Source organism: Delphinus delphis, chromosome 4, assembly GCF_949987515.2.
Source record: "Delphinus delphis chromosome 4, mDelDel1.2, whole genome shotgun sequence".
Classification (NCBI taxonomy): domain Eukaryota; kingdom Metazoa; phylum Chordata; class Mammalia; order Artiodactyla; family Delphinidae; genus Delphinus; species Delphinus delphis.
The window spans coordinates 67,668,708-67,685,357 of record NC_082686.1 but is presented as its reverse complement, the minus strand read 5'-3'; the positions used below and the strand labels follow the sequence as shown (position 1 = coordinate 67,685,357).

The following is a 16,650-nucleotide window of genomic DNA, read 5'->3' as shown; positions in this document are numbered from 1 at the left end:
TTTTTAGAATTAAAAAAAAATGACCCATTTGTGGCAATATTTCTACTTAGAATTGCAACTTTACTGGGTGGCAAGGAGAATAAACCTTTCAACCACAGATGAGACTTTCAGTTCTAAAACTTCTATGGGAAATTTAAAGAAACTTTAATGGGAGAGAAACTTCCAAATCCCCTATCTGGTGAAGATTAAAAGTAGCAAAAATAGAAATGATTAAAAACGGGACCGAGTAAGGAATTTTGCTTGAGAGCCCCAAATGCAAATCTCTAGTTATGGTCTCAGCCACTTTGGATTTACTTGTATCAGTATTCCCTATTCCTACACACTCCACAGTTGCTGATGCTCCCCTCCTCCCAAGGAAGTAAGCTAATTCTTTGTCCTAATCCATACGGACTACAATATTAGGACTACATGTTAGTATTAGAACATGACTAATGAATAAAGACTTAACTAGTTATGTTCATAGCTTTTTCTTTACACGACTTCCTGATGCTATTCATAAAAACACTGCAGACACCAAGAAATGAATTTTAATACTGAAATCTCTCACTCAAATTTTGGGAAAATCTGACACAAAATCATTTCTGGATATTCCTGTCAACACATTCTTAATTGTGTGCCCCCTCTCTCCCTCATGCTTGTGGTATTTCTAGTGGGCTAAATATACTCCAGTACCAACACCCATCTTAGCCCTCAGACCATGTGTTTACCTTGTCTAATTGCCTTTCTTTACTCTGTTGCAAAAATACAGATTTACTTATATTCTTTGAAACAAAGCCTATGTTCTGTGAAGTGCTTTTAAATTTATTTTTTAATGAGTTATTTAGAGTGTTTCTAAGCTTCCCAGTAAAAATCACTCTAACCCTGGCAAATGGGAGGAGGAGAGGAGAGGGAGGAGGTGGAGTTTAATCAGATTAAGATAATGTATAAAAATGGATGCTTCAAACCATTTTAAAGATGCTCTTCCCATTCTCAGCACCACATTGTGTTTACACTGTTAATTTGCACTAGCTAAGTCAATTCCTGTCTACATTTCAAACTAGAGTAGTACAGTCTTTAAGTAATGAGGTTTTTACTAGTTTATTCTAGGTGATCTAATTATGCTGTTGTGCCTTATGAAAGCAAGACTTTAAATTATCCCCAGTATGTATAGGACAGGAGACCCTTTATTTCCAAATGCTTTAATCGGTGACTGACAGAAAACATCATGAGACACATTTGCCTCTTCACTTCAACTGGCTACCAGGAAAACCTTTCAAACAACACTAACAGCCTCTCTTGGGCACTCTTTATTGAGCAATTACGATCGACTCTCCCTATATGTGGGTTACACATCCTCACATTCAACCAACCACAGATCAAAAATCTTCCCCCCCAAATCCTGAAAGTTCCAAAACGCAAAACTTGAATTTGCTTCATCCCGACAACTATGTACATAGCATTTGTATTAAGTATTGTAAGTAATCTAGAGATGATTTAAAGTATAGGGAAGGATGTGAGTAGGTTATATGAAAATACTCCAGCATTTTATACAAAAGACTTGAGCGTCCAGTGGATTTTGGTATGATGTGTGGCGGGGCGGGGGGGAGGGTGTCGTGGAACCAATTCCCTGTAGATACCAAGGGACAGACTATACAGGATTGGAGAAAATAGTCAGGCTTCCATTTTTGGTAAACTTATTCTTGTTTAAAGAGTAATTTACACCTGAAAAGCATCTATCCTTCACGTACTTCACAGCCACTAATCATTTCTTAAAAGTAGGGAGGGCTGGCTAAAGCCTAGTTACGAGTAACCTTACACATTTCTTAACCCATTCCACCTTTTCCGTTCCAAACACCTATGCAGATCTGAACTTTCTTTGGAAAATTTAAACCATAAGGAAGTGCTAAGACAAACGTTTTCTCATTTCCCCCGGCACTACCATGTCGGGCTACCTGGTGGGCACTGGCCTTTAAAGGCCCCTAACACATATTCTTTATCCTTCCCGAAACGTTTAGGCAACACTTTTTAAAGCAGAAGTCTTACAATCTGGGCGTAAATTTAGCTACGTCCCCCTCGCCTACTTGCAGCCTTTCGTACCCCCCACCAGGCTCTACACCACAGCAGGTGGAGAACAGAATGAAAGCCACCTGTGCAGCCGGAGCTTACGCAGAGTCATCGGCGCTGGGTGGGCACCGGTCTGCTAAGAAACGCGCGGTCTGAGCGCCTTACATCCAAATGCGGGCTTAACCCTGCAGCTACCGGCATCGCAAAATTCAGTCCGTTCTCGTCACACGGTTTCCAAAAAGTAATGAATGTTCTTCGAAATACTCACTGCTTCCTACGCTAGCCAGTGAGATCTGGAAGAAGCCTGTTCACTTTCCCTCTCGCCCAAGAACGCAGCTCACTGGCCGCGCGTGGAGGGCGAGGGTGCAGAATGCCGGAAGAAAACCTCAGGGCTTTCTTTTGCGCAAGCGCAAGCTGGCTTCCCCCACAAGTCACCTCGGTTCGGAAGTGGTCGTGGAAGGGCACCCTCTGCGCATGCGCCCGGCTGTGCTGCCCTCGCGTTAGTTCTCTACGGAGCGGTGTGGAGAGTGAGCCACAGGCCTGGACCTCAGGGAACCGAGCCCACGCAGGTTTTCGCTTAGCTTCTGAAATCTGTTTAAAGCGGTGATTCATTCATGCTCAAGTAGAGTTAGGTACTGGCGGGTAGGGGTGCTCAGTAGTCGCAAACATTTCAGAGGTGGGGGGAGGAGCGGTGAGAAATACTTTCTGTAGATTCCCACCCCCCTCGCCCCACCCCTCCGCGTGCAGCTTTGGACCGCTTTATACATTCGCAGAATACCCAGCAGTAATACCTTACTTGCCGACAGCGCACAGGACCCTTTTAATAGTATTTCTCAAGTATTTGTTTACAGAGGAAGAAGCGAGGAAAAACTGAAGCGGTCCAAGCCGTGCTGCTGTATCAGTGTATATTGCAGTTTAAAAACGATCCAGAAATTATTGTCACTAAAAGACCGTTTTTTAGTTTGTTGATTTTTTGTTTTTTGAGTCCGATGTTTTTTATCTTCATTTTACTGGACAGAAGGGCCAAAATACTGGCTGCCTGGTTCAGGACCGGACATCTAGCCAGCCTACAGACTTGGAGCTTCAGAGTCATGACTACAAAGGAGTCAGGAGGTGCCAAAGCAGAGTCGGCTCTCTCATCAGCCAATCTGAGCAAGCGTGTGTCTGAAAAACCAAACTATGCTCTGAAATTTACTCTGGTGGGACATACGGAAGCAGTATCATCAGTTAAGTTTAGTCCTAATGGAGAATGGCTGGCAAGTTCGTCTGCTGATAAAGTAATTATAATTTGGGGAGCCTATGATGGAAAAAATGAGAAAACACTTAAAGGACACAATCTGGAAATATCAGATGTTGCCTGGTCATCAGATTCCGGTCGTCTTGTTTCTGCCTCAGATGATAAAACTCTAAAGATTTGGGATGTGAGATCTGGAAAATGTTTGAAAACGCTTACGGGGCACAGTGATTATGTTTTTTGCTGTAATTTCAATCCACCATCTAACCTCATCATTTCAGGATCTTTTGATGAGAGCATGAAAATATGGGAGGAGAAAACAGGAAAGTGCCTTAAGACTTTGTCTGCTCATTCTGACCCAGTTTCTGCTGTTCACTTTAATTGTAGCGGGTCCTTGATAGTGTCAGGTAGCTATGATGGTGTCTGTCGAATCTGGGATGCTGCATCAGGTCAGTGTTTAAAAACACTTGTTGATGATGATAACCCTCCTGTCTCTTTTGTAAAATTTTCTCCAAATGGTAAATATATTCTCATTGCAACTTTGGACAATACTCTTAAACTATGGGATTATAGCAGAGGCAGATGCCTGAAGACATATACTGGTCACAAGAACGAGAAATACTGCATATTTGCCAGTTTTTCAGTTACTGGTGGAAAGTGGATTGTGTCTGGTTCAGAGGATAACCTGGTTTATATTTGGAACCTTCAGACTAAAGAGATTGTACAGAAATTACAAGGCCATACAGATGTCGTAATCTCAGCAGCTTGTCATCCTACAGAAAACATCATTGCATCAGCAGCATTAGGAAATGACAAAACAGTTAAATTGTGGATGAGTAATTACTAAACCTTTTAGAAATCAAGTAGTAGAGTCAGATTGGCCAAAAAAAAAAAAAAAGGTTAGGTATTTTAAAAGATGGTTTCCTCTCAATTTTGGCATGGTTTTGTATTTTTTAAAAAACATTGCCTTGAATTACAAGATTTTAAGACCTATAACCTCAATTTGCAAAGCAACACAGTTGGAAAAGCAAGTCTAGATCCCAGGGCTTCTGACTTTAATCTTAAGGTCTGTTATTAATCTCTCGTGTCTGTCCTTGAGCAGATTCTCATTCTGTTCCTCTCAGTGACTATTCTAGAGGATCACTGTATTTGACAAAAATTTAGAAGTAAGGCTCACAAGACAGGATGACTGATTAAATGAGGGGAGCAAGGGAGTCTGCAATAACTCCAAGGTATTTGGTTTGGGCGATCAGGTGAATTAAGAGAATAAGCCTAGGATGGTGGTGGATTGGAGATTTATGTCAGATGCCACTCATACACTTTAAGTGATAGCCTCCATGATGGGACGTGAAATGGTCCATGGAATCAAGTTTGTAAATTGGGAAAAATAAGCAATGGTTGTGTTTGTTCTGAGGATCTAAAAGTTTTAAGTTTTTATCAAAATAAAAATTAAAAATAAACCAAATTAAAAATAAAACCAAATTAAAAAATTTAAATTTTAAATTAAAAATAAACCAAATTAAAAATAAACCAAATAAACAAAATTATAAAGGCATTTTACTGAAGGACCTCTCACTACCTCGTCAGACTGCCCTCTCCTGATTCTCAGGGCAAGCTCAATGTCTGAATGAGGCTGCTCTGTTTCATTAGGTCTGACCTAACCCTACCCATGCTACAGACTCAGTTCAGAAAATCACCACTTTGTGTAACCATCACTGGCTGCCTGCCTCCAGCCACAGCTGACAGCTGAATTCGGTTTTCTTGCTTCTTGCTATAGCTTCTGTTATAAAATTCAAAATATATCATTTACCAATTTGTGTTGTAATGGTTTCATGGGCCATGTGTCTGGTAAACTATGAGCTCTGCAGAGTCAAGTATGTTTTATTTATCTTTGTATTCTCACTTTTTGTATATAGGAGAGACTCAAGAAATGTTTGATGAATGACAATGAATTATACCACCATCACAACTTCATTCCTTGCCTGCTTTCAATAAGTTTTTGGAGTCAATTCCCTATACTATTATTTTTGTTGATTAAAAGTATCTAACCATAGCCTCACATGTTAACTTTATTCAAATAGGGCTTACAGGAAATATGAAGTGGAAAATGCTTTCTGCCCATTTTACCTATAGAGACATGATAAACATGAAAAAATAATCTAGGAATTAAGCAAAACATAGTACAATGATCACTTAATTGAAAGCATGTATTATAGAATACAAAAGAAGACAGTTTTGCCCTTGTTGCTTTTAATAGTGCTCATGAAATATCTGCTTGACAAGTTGTAAGCAATATAAGATACTAGAATTACTAGTGGTGAGTGACTGCTAAGAAGTTAATAAGTGAGGGTACTGGGAGAAGTGGGATTAGATAGGGGCAGGCCCTAAATACTGGTCATGAAATTTATATTTAACCCAAAAAGAGGTAGTCACTATAAGTTATTGAATAGGAGAGTTGACACAAAATGAGAAATGATTATATAAATTCTTGCTGTATGGTAGCATTTTTGAGCTTTGACTTAATCATACATTTTATTACAATATATCTCCAAGATACAACACTTTAAAATGCTTCTTTAGAAGTTAAAAATGGTATTGTTCTATGAAGAAAGATGATACACTTTTAAAAAGAAGTACATTAGATTTTACCCATATTTAAAACCCGTATTTAGATAAGACGTAACATAAGTGTTCCAAAATAATCAAGAAAAACTAATCTGCTAAAATGTATACAAAGCAATGCTTTTTGATGATAAATTTGCAAGTGATAAAAATCAAAGAGCTTGATATCTAAAATGAAGCTAAGGTTGAAGTACTGTAAAGTATATAGACAGACACAATTAACATCATCAGATAGATTATGAAGCTGTAGGTAGAGTGGTGCATTACATTTTACTGAGTATTTTATTAAACCAAATTCCCAAACAGCTGCATATATTACTTGTTAATCTGCTATAACCCTCTGAAGAGAACCAGCAGGTTGGGATGTTTATGCGGACCTGCCATCCGTTAATACTATTGAAGCACATGAGAATAAATGAAATACTTAAATAGAAACCAGCATCCATACCTAAATGTGAGACAACCTGGCACCCTCGTCGAACTGTAAGTAAGATACATACCAGGTGCAAATGCTTATTTTTCAGCACTAATAAGAAAATGCATTTGATAGATATTCATAACTGAGAAATTTAGTGTAAAGGCAGAAGAAAAAGGACCGGTTGGGAATTGTAAGCCATGGAGCAAAAGAGGTGACTGTGCTGGCCCCAAGCGACTCCACAGTGCTGGGATTTCAAAATCCTCAGAAACTTGTGGCCAGACCTCCATCATCACCTTGCCGGGACTTTTTCAAAGACTGTTCTCCTAAAAGCCTCTGTCTTCCAGCACACCTGACAAAGGCATAGTGTGGTCTGGCTGCTTCCCAGGGCTCTCGAGAAACACCAGGGTATTTGGGGAGGTTAGCTCTCCAACGTGCACCTGGGCAGTGTACTCAGCTGGCCCTCCTTATCTCTTCAGAAATGAGGACACTGAAGAGAGAGAAATGCAGAACTAGAAACCATTTGGCTTCTGGGGAGATGTCACTTTGGTAATGGGAATTAAAGTAAGGTACGGGACCTGACTCTCTAAAGAAGAGTTAATATTAAAGTTCAAGTAAGTTGTCTCACTTTTCATTCTTTCATTTTCTCAAAAAAGCTGAGGCTGCATTTAACCTGGATCAAAGCCGTAAAATATAGACAAGTCATTTCTTTAAGAAAATTTATTTGTAGCTCTAGAGCAGAATTAGGGAACTCATACCACATTCATTTTAATAAAGCCTGTTACTGCAACATTGTTTCTAGATTTTCAAAATCCAGCCAACATGGATATCTCTGCTACTCTGTTTTGGCCTTCACAGCAGCTTCTTCTCTCAGACGAGCTTTCTTTTCTAGGTTCAGGCTTGTTAAAGACTCGTGTCTTTTGGCACCCTAAAGTGAAACCAATTTGAACAAGTGATTATTTATGCTGGTCTGGGGAGGATGTCACTGCACTGACGCCAGCAGGCTGACACGGGAAGTACAGGCATGGAAGGGTTGGCTGCTTGTGCTCCGGGCACAGCAGCCCCTCCACGCGCCTTCTGCCTCCTCTGAGCCTTCCTAGAACAGCAGCTCACCCATTCAAGCACCAGAGAGAAATGCCACACCTCTACCTTCTCCTCCTTTCTGGCCTCCTTTCTTCAAATCTTCCAGCCTCTCTTCTCCCTTTATAATGTATTCCCTTGTCTTTCTCTTTTCCTCTTTTTAGTATTAAATACCTTCTTGTTTCCATTTCTATCCCTTTTTTCCCTCCTCTCACTTTTCTTTGTTGCCACCATTTCTCCTTCCCCAACTCATTTGTATATTTTCACACCCTTCTAGTTCCTTACTCCTCTTGTACCAAAAACATTCAGCTTTGGGAATCCCAGACTTCACCAAATACTACCACTGATGACTCCCAGCAGTGTCTACCCTGCTTTTCCATCCTTTGAGAGCAAACAGGAGTGGAGAAGAAACAACCATCCTCTTCCCTTATTTCCCTCCCTGTGACTTGTTACATCTCTTTGAAGCTTACATAAACAGACCAGTCTCAAATTTTTTATACCAAATGAGTGAAGACAGCACCCTATAAGGTGGTATTTTCTTCTATCTGTGTGATTTCACATGTAAAGAATTAAGTATGGGGAGGGGAGGAGAATCGGACTGGTAAGTTGATGGAGAGGACAAAACACAATGGCTAATTTCTGTCTTCTAAATCACATTAAGTTCAAAAGTTCTTCATTCCAGTAGCATTTACCAACTTTTTAGAAACGGATAGTTCCATAAAAGAGAAATAATAAAATTTTATAGTATAGAACAGGAGAGGAACTCTTTAAGCTATACAGCGTATACCCTTGGATGAGGCTAGGGAAGACCTCAGAAATAATTTGTTTATGGAGTATTTAAACTCAGCTAGTAGGACTTCCCTGGTGGCACAGTGGTTAAGAATCCGCCTGCCAATGCAGGGGATATGGGTTCGAGCCCTGGTCCGGGAAGATCCCACATGCCATGGAGCAACTAAGCCCATGTGCCACAACTACTGAGTCTGTGCTCTAGAGCCCACGAGCCACAACTACTGAAGCCCGTACACCTAGAGCCCATGCTCCGCAACAAGAGAAGCCACTGCAATGAGAAGCCCACACACCACATGAAGAGTAGGCCCCACTCGCCACAACTAGAGAAAGCCCGTGCACAGCAACGAAGACCCAATGCAGCCAAAAACAAATAAATTTATTAAAAAATAAATAAACTCAGCTAGTATAATCAAGTAGACAAAAGCAATGCAGATTTCTCAGGATTCTAGAAAGCCCTATGTCCTGTCTACATGCTTCTGCAGGTTCAGTCTGAGAGCTAAGCATGAAAAGTCAAAGAGGGAGACAGAAAAAATACTGAAGTGGGGCAGGAACAGAGTAGTCAAGAGAAATTCACCCAGGCCTCCACACTTGCCCTTCGTGCTCCCATAACATCAGCCTAAATGGTCAGTATCTTCTATTCCAAGACTCTAAAGAGAGCCAGAAGTTCATTTCTTTTACTCTGGACTCACTGGGGATAAGGATGTCAGTTACCACTGGGTTTGCAGAAGAACCCTTTAAATATCTGACAACAGATATGAGACATCTCTTTCCACATGGAAGCTGTGATATATAGAATTAGACATGGTGTTAAAGTAACGCCTTGGCCAGTACTGCTGCATATAAAAAGAACTATTTTAATCACGAGACAGTATATATGCAGTTTGGTAACTGGCAAACTTGGCTCCACTTTTTTGTCTTGCCACTTATTAGCTATGTGACATTGGGAAAATTATTTAACATCTTTAAGTTTCAGGTTCCTCTTTTACAAAACATGGATAATAAGAGAACCTACCTCTTAGGTTCTTAGAATTATTGTGGTCATTAAATAAGTTCAACAATACCTGTTACATAATGAGCAATCAATAACTGGGAGCACTTTTACCATCACCTCAATTAGACAGGTCTAGGTTCAAACTGTGGCTCTGCCATTAGGGAGATGTGTGTGAACTTGGGTAAGTTACTAAAGGTTTCTAAGCTATGTTTCCTCATCTATAAATGAGGTCCTAATCAAATTATCTATCTTGCAGTGTTGTTGTGAGGTTTAAATAAGATAACCGCAAGGTACTTGGAAGACAGTAACATAGATGTTAATAATGACTGGATTTCTGGACCTGAATTCCTATGTACCACTTAGGAACTTAGATATATGGCCCAGTTTGAACATCAGGTAAAGAACAGTGATAAGAACACTCACCAAGAGCAGAGTGAGGATCAATAAAAAAATGAGAGTGCTTTACAGACATGCAAGGAGTTATTAGTAAGTATGCCAGTGTCATATTACTTGTTTTACATTACTTATGACATCTGTGATAACTAAACACTTTTTTTTACTTAACCAAAACTAATTTAGTCCTTCACCTTGCCAAAGTTAGGATTTGCTATTTATCTCCAGGCATCATATCTCAGGTTTGTTCCTACTGTGTTTTATTTTGTTTCTTATCATTTCTCATGTAGGAAGTAGCCTCCTCATCACAGAGAATAAATACAAGGGTCAACCCCTGACTTCCTCTAGGTTTTTTTGTGGAAAATACACAAAGATAGACGGCAAGTCCACTCTCACCTTCTTGCCCTCAATAACCATCCAGATGCATCCTGCCACTGTCAAGGCAATCATTACATAGCTGATCTTCACCCGGACCTTGTTCTTTGCAGCATCGAGCATCTCAAACCTAGTAATACAATGGGATCGTGAGAGAAAGTTAAAATTTCCCTTTCTGAAGTTGTCAGAAGGATATAAATCTGTGTCTCACAAATCAGGAGTAGAGTAGTGCCTGTACATATAAAAAAGGAGATGGGGCCTAGAGATCATACAGGACTTTGGGGAGGATGGAGCATTTTCACAATTCACTTTGTATATGAAACACAATAACGGGGTGTAGATGAAGATAGAAGGAGGTATTATAGAACTCACATCCTCCCATAAAGACATCAAAAATACATCTACATTTGGAATAATTCTCACAGAATACCCACCGAACACTTGCAGAAGATCTCATACAACTAAAGCTGCAAGAAAGATCACCAAATAACTGGGTAGGACAAAAGAAAAGAAAAAAAAAGGGAATTGGGACAGGACCTGCACCCTTGGGAGGGAGCCGTGAAAGCGGAAAAGGTCCCTCACACTGGGAGGCCCCTTAGCTGACTGGTAGGTCCACTGGGGACAGACAGTAAGCCTCAGAGGAGAGTGAAGCAGCCGGCATACAGTCGGCAGGACAGAGAGAGACCAGCACAGGTGGCCCTGGCCATCTTGCTGCACTTCCCAGCCCAAGACGTGCGCCTTTTGGTGTGTGTGCAGCAGCTCAGGGCTGAAACTTGGGCTTCAGCAGACAAACCCGAGGAGAAGACTCAGTTTGACTGTGCGGAGGCAGCCCGAAGGGCCTCAGGTGTAGTCCAGGCTGCAACTGGAAGTGTGTGGAGGACACAGCCCATGCCCATCACCGGAGCCCCACTGTCAGCACGCTAAGGTAGGGGCAGGGACTTGCCACAGCAGCCTCATTCTTGGTGAGCTCACAGTGGGTGTGGCTTAGCCGCTATGAGTTCTGGGAGTGTGCAAGTGCTGGGTGGTTGCCCGCATACAGAGGTAGGGCTGAAATCTGAGGCGATTCCCTGCGGGTGTGCAACTTCGGCGAATTTATGCCTGTGGCAGCGCCTGGGGATAATCTGAGCTGATTACTGGCTCTCCTGTAGCTGAGACGGGTCCTGTGCCAGGAGCAACAGGCTTCGTGGGTGCACACACACAGAAGTGGGGCTGAAATCAGAGCCAATACCAGTGTCTCCACTGCAGAGGCAGGGCTGAGGGCCACGCCAACAACAGTGTACTTGTGAGCCTGCACAGTGGGTGGCAGGCGACGTCACAGAGCACATGTCTGGGTAGTCAGCTCCTGGGGGGGAATACACAGCAGCTCCTTTCCCAGCCGGAGCACTCCACTCCTGCCTACCTCACATCATAGCTTAGAACCGGACCTGAGGGCTTCTCTTCCAACAACTGGGGAACAGACCTGCCCATGACAGGGCTGTGACAACAACAGAGCAAAGAGAAGGCCCCACTCAACACAAGATCCAGTGCAGACTCTGCTTACCACGACACAAATCACACCACTATGAAGGAGATAACAGCCAACACACATCGAGGAAAGATGTGGCAGACATCCATACCAAAAACAGCCCTCACACCAAAAATACTGGACTCACACAGGCTACACAGGGTCATTCCCACATAAAAATAGCCCTTCAAGACCACAGTAGATAACTGTTTCCCTTAAATTCATAGAGTCAGAGAAATATAAGTAAAATGAAAAAACATAGGAACCACTCCCAATTAAAAGATTAAGAGAAATCTCCTGAAAGAACAAACAAGTTGGTTTGTTTCTCTAGACTGAAGAAACAGACCTCTCCAGTCTAACAACCCGAGTTCAAAAGTGAGGTAATAAAAATGCTGGAGGAATTAAGAAAGGCAGTCACTAGAAATGCAGATCACTGTAACAAGGACTTAGAAACTATAAAGAGGAGCCAATCAAAATTAGACAACTCAACTGCTGAGGTGAAACCAGGCTAAAGTCAATAAAGAGCAAACTAAATAATGCAGAAGAACGAATAAGTGATCTGGAAGATAGAATAATGGAGATCACCCAAACAGAACAGCAGACAGAAAGACAAATGAAAGTAGCGGGACTTCCCTGGTGGCACAGTGGTTAAGAATCCACCTGCCAATGCAGGGGACATGGGTTCGAGCCCTGGTCCAGGAAGATCCCACATGCCACGGAGCAACTAAGCCTATGTGCCACAACTACTGAGCCTGCACTCTAGAGCCCACGAGCCACAACTACTGAGCCCGCATACCACAACTACTGAAGCCCATGTGCCTAGAGCCTGTGCTCTGCAACAAGAGAAGCCACTGCAATGAGAAACCCGTGCACCGCAATGAAGAGTAGCCCCCTGCTCACCACAACTAGAGAAAGCCCGCACACAGCAACGAAGACCCAACGCAGCCAAAAATAAATTAATTAATTAATTTAAAAAATTTAATATCAGTTTATGATAAAAACTCTCCAGAAACTGGGCATAAAGGGAACATACCTTAAAATAATAAAGGCAATATATGAAAAACCCACAGCTAACATCATACTCAACAGTGAAAAGCTGAAAAGATCTAAGATCAGGAACAAGATAAGAATGCCTACTCTTGCCACTTTTATTCAACATATTTTTAGAAGTCCTAGCCAAAGCAATGAGAGAAGAAAAAGAAATAAGAGGAATCCAAATTGGAAAGGAAGAAGTAAAACTGTCACTGTTTGCAGATGACATGATAACTATACATAGAAAATCCTAAAGATGCCACCAGAAAACTACTAGAGCTCATCAGTGAACTCAGTAAAGTTGCAGGATACAAAATTACTATGCAGAAAGCTGTTGCATTTCTATACACTAACAATGAAATGTAAGAAAGAAAAACTAATTTAGTCACTTTCTGTAGCTAGGAGAGGATATCAAATCAGCTGACTTCAGAGTATCTAACAGCTCTTCACTAGTCACTACATAAGGTATCAATGATAACACAGATTTTCCAGCACTGTTATTATTCCAGGTACTTGCCAAAGAGGAAACATTTAGAGAAGTGGAAACTGTTTTAAAATTTGGTTGAAAGGTTTTAAGTAGTCAGACTCAGAGGAACTGCTTTTCCTTTAAAATAGACTACTGAAAAATAAAAGCTGCTTACAACCCTAAATTCAGCACTCACGAGACAGTCTCTGGGATTTCATCTTCCTTTTTGAAGCGACCTGACCATATTAGGATCTTCTTCTCCCAATCCGTAGGCTTATGCAATGGCACTCTGTGGCTGTAAGTGTCTATGAGGAAAACAAGAGAAGATATCTTACTTATATGAGACTGACTCTCAAATTTAGCAACATTAAAATGCTATTTGTGCTTTTTAGCTATTTGCTAAACAGAATCATTGAGAAATCTCAAGCTAATTAGAGCTTTGTTTGGATGGAATTTCTTAGGTTGCTCATTTCTTAAATGAGATTCAAAAATTCTGTGAGGACTGAAGTAAAATAAAAGCATTATTTCCCAATATAAGCCATAGCCATTGAAAGCTGAAAGAACACCATGAACAAAGTTATAAAGGTGAGAAGGATGAACTAAAAAAAGAACAGTGAGGAGCCTGTTTGACTTCAGTAGAATTAAAAAAAAAGTTTGTAGGTAAAATCAGATTATAAAAGAACTTGAATGGCAGGCTAAGCTTTTTAGACCTGATTCAAGAACTACTGTACATTTTGAAGCAAGGAAGAAGTTAACATTCTAGAAAATTTAATCTGCATAATGGATGGAAAGCAAAAGGATAGGACAGAGTGGGCAACAAGTCCAAACAGAAGATTATAATACAAGGTAGTACAATACAAGGGTGAGGTGATATAGTCAGAACTAGAGCTATAACAGCAGGAAGAGAGACAACAAAGTCAATATGATGATGACTGAAAGAATTTGGAGATGAAGACAAAGAAGGATTCATGAAGAACCTAAAACTTGGATGAGTAAGACAATAACAGTATTGTTAACCAAAATAAGGAGATTGTGAAAAGAACCAGTCAGGAGAGGAAAAAGCATGAATGCCATTTTAGATCTACTGACTCTAAATTCATGCCATCTGAGTAGGTTTCATTAATAAGTTGGGAGTGGAGATAACCACTAGTGCAAAGGGAGAACCAGTGAGGATGACAGAGAAACACAGAAGACCAGGGGCTGAGCCTTGGGGCATGACCCAGAAAGGAGACAGGAAAGAGGCAGCAGAGGAAAACAGAGCAGCCAAAGATGAAAATGAACAAGAAAGGTAGAACCATAGACTATAAGAGAGCCTTTCAAAGGAAGGGGAAGTCACTGAAGGCAAGGAGCAGAAAAAGCTAGGGAATCACAGAATGTCAGGGTTAGAAAGGACCTTGGAGATAATCTCATCCAACTTCCATATAATGCCTACATCTCTCTTGCAGACAGACCATCTCCTTGACTACATACACATCACCTTTGCTTAAGCCGCACCTTTCACTTAACCAGAAGGCAACAGCAAAAGGAACAGGAAGGTCACTTGGAAAAACATCCATAAAGAACCGAAGTCAAGAAAAGAGGTTTAGAAGTACAGAAATAGAACTGCTGTGATTTTATCTTTTAACCATTCCAGTGCTTGGCACAACTTTCTCTAGAGTTTTTTAAAATTTTTTTCCATTTTATGTACTATATACTCATTAAAGACAATTCAGAAAGTATAGATGTGAAAAAAGAAAAATTTAAAAACCACCCCTAATTCTCCTGTCATAGCATGATCACTATATTTTTATTTTGGTGTGTTTCCTAAGTCTTATCCCCATACATATGTATATATATGTAATTTCTATATGTACCATGCTTGTGCTTACGCACAATATAAAATTTTGTATCCTGCTTTGTTCATTAACATGATGACAAACACTCTCCATGCCAGTATGCAGTATTTATAAGCCCTATTTCCAACAGCTGCAAAACCTCATCAAGTAGATCTAACATATATAATTAATCATTCCCAGATTACTTAACATTTAGACTAATTTCTCATTTTCCATATATATATATATATATATATATATATATATATATATATATATAAATAGGAACATCTTTACATTCAAAGCTTTTTCCACATATAGGGATTATTCCTTAGGATAGATTTCCAGAAGTGAAAGACCAAGTCAAAGGGTATAAACATTCTAAAGCTCTTGATAAATATTCTTTGAGAATAATTCTTTTCCACTCACCAATACCTGCCTAGCCCTAGTGCACTGCCATGAAGAAGCAACAAGCAAATAGTTCCTGGGACCCTACAGTTTATATATTATGCTCCTTCTTCCACAGTGGTGACAATGACAGGGTTTGGAGTTAGGGATAGGACTAAACATGGCTAAAGTCAATGTACAAGCCAGTGCGTAGCCCTAATTATATTTTACCCAAAACATCATTTTTTGATTTGGTTCATCTTTGAGGTTCCTTAAAAGATGATTTCTAGACCACTATTTACTTTGGTGCATCTATAGTCCTATAAAAAGCTCCAGTCAAATCCCTGAGGCAAGAGATGAAAATGACAAACGAGAAAAATGAAGAAATCACTGCCACATGTAAGCATAGCTAATATAAGCACAATTTGGGAGGCCTGAACTACATGATAGGGTATGATATAGGGACCCCTGTGACCACCTCTCTTTTAGGTTCTTTTTTTCTTTTCTTTAATAAATTTATTTATTTATTTTTGGCTGTGTTGGGTCTTCATTTCTGTGAGAGGGCTTTCTGTAGTTGTGGCGAGCGGGGGCTACTCTTCGTTGCGGTGCACGGGCTTCTTACTGCGGTGGGTTCTCTTGTTGTGGAGCACAGGCTCTAGGCACGCGGGCTTCAGCAGTTGTGGCGCACGGGCTTAGTTGCTCTGCAGCATGTGGGATCTTCCCAGACCAGGGCTCGAACCCGTGTCCCCTGCATTGGCAGGTGGATTCTTAACCACTGTGCCACGAGGGAAGCCCCTAGGTTCTTTTGATTCCAAGTTATTCTAGTCTTTGGGAGCTGCCTAGTCCATAACTGGAAAGACTAATAAAAACTTACGGGTTGGAGGCTTTGGACTTTCCTGGGGTTTGTTGCAAAATCCATTTATTCTCTTCAAATCAGAGTTTCTGGTAGGCCTTAAAGATGAGACAGCATCTCTTTCACAGAACCTAAAATAACTTCCTAGAAAAGAGAGAAAAATGTTTCAGAGAAAGGAAATCGATGTCTCAAAATGAGAAATACCTGCAAGACACAATTTCATTTATAAAGATTAACTCACTTAAAAATGAATATCCTACTCTATATGTAAGATACATGTACTATATTTAAGGGGCTATGCTTAGTGCTATCTTAAAATATGCATGTTTTGCTGACTAGGAAATTACGAATTTACAACATAAACATTTTATCAGCTGTAAGTTTTATAAAAGCACTTCTCACGTGTCTTATCATAACAATAATGATTCTGGTGGGAATATTATGGATTATGACCCTTGGCCATTGAGGTAAAGATCAGCAACCTCCCAGAAGTGCTAAAACAAGATGCCAAGTTGCCAATACTGTTCTGATAAACTCTGGGTAGGGGGCTGCAATGGCCAGCAAGGGGCTCTTTAGAAAGCCTTGTTCCTTCCAAGACATAATTCTCCAATTAGAAATCAACTTTAGATACAGTCACAATTTATGTATAATT

At 40.5% G+C, this 16,650-nt stretch overlaps 2 protein-coding genes across 2 annotated transcripts in view; one reads left to right on the top strand and one right to left on the bottom strand.

The window, feature by feature from the left end:
• The first annotated feature begins 3,070 nt into the window (after positions 1 to 3,070).
• Positions 3,071 to 5,199, top strand: WDR5B (WD repeat domain 5B). The gene has a single exon (XM_060010755.2). The coding sequence runs from the start codon at positions 3,135 to 3,137 to the stop codon at positions 4,122 to 4,124; it is 990 nt and encodes a 329-aa protein (XP_059866738.2). The 5' UTR covers positions 3,071 to 3,134; the 3' UTR covers positions 4,125 to 5,199.
• Positions 5,200 to 6,694: 1,495 nt separating this feature from the next.
• Positions 6,695 to 16,650, bottom strand: part of FAM162A (family with sequence similarity 162 member A) — a 37,332-nt gene continuing 27,376 nt past the window's right edge. The window contains exons 2-5 of the mRNA XM_060010756.1: positions 16,020 to 16,142; positions 13,141 to 13,249; positions 9,964 to 10,072; positions 6,695 to 7,242 (exon numbers count right to left, since the gene is read on the bottom strand). Of these exons, the coding sequence (XP_059866739.1) occupies positions 7,150 to 7,242; positions 9,964 to 10,072; positions 13,141 to 13,249; positions 16,020 to 16,142 (434 nt within the window). The 3' untranslated portion in view covers positions 6,695 to 7,149. The remainder of the gene's footprint in view (positions 7,243 to 9,963; positions 10,073 to 13,140; positions 13,250 to 16,019; positions 16,143 to 16,650) is intronic.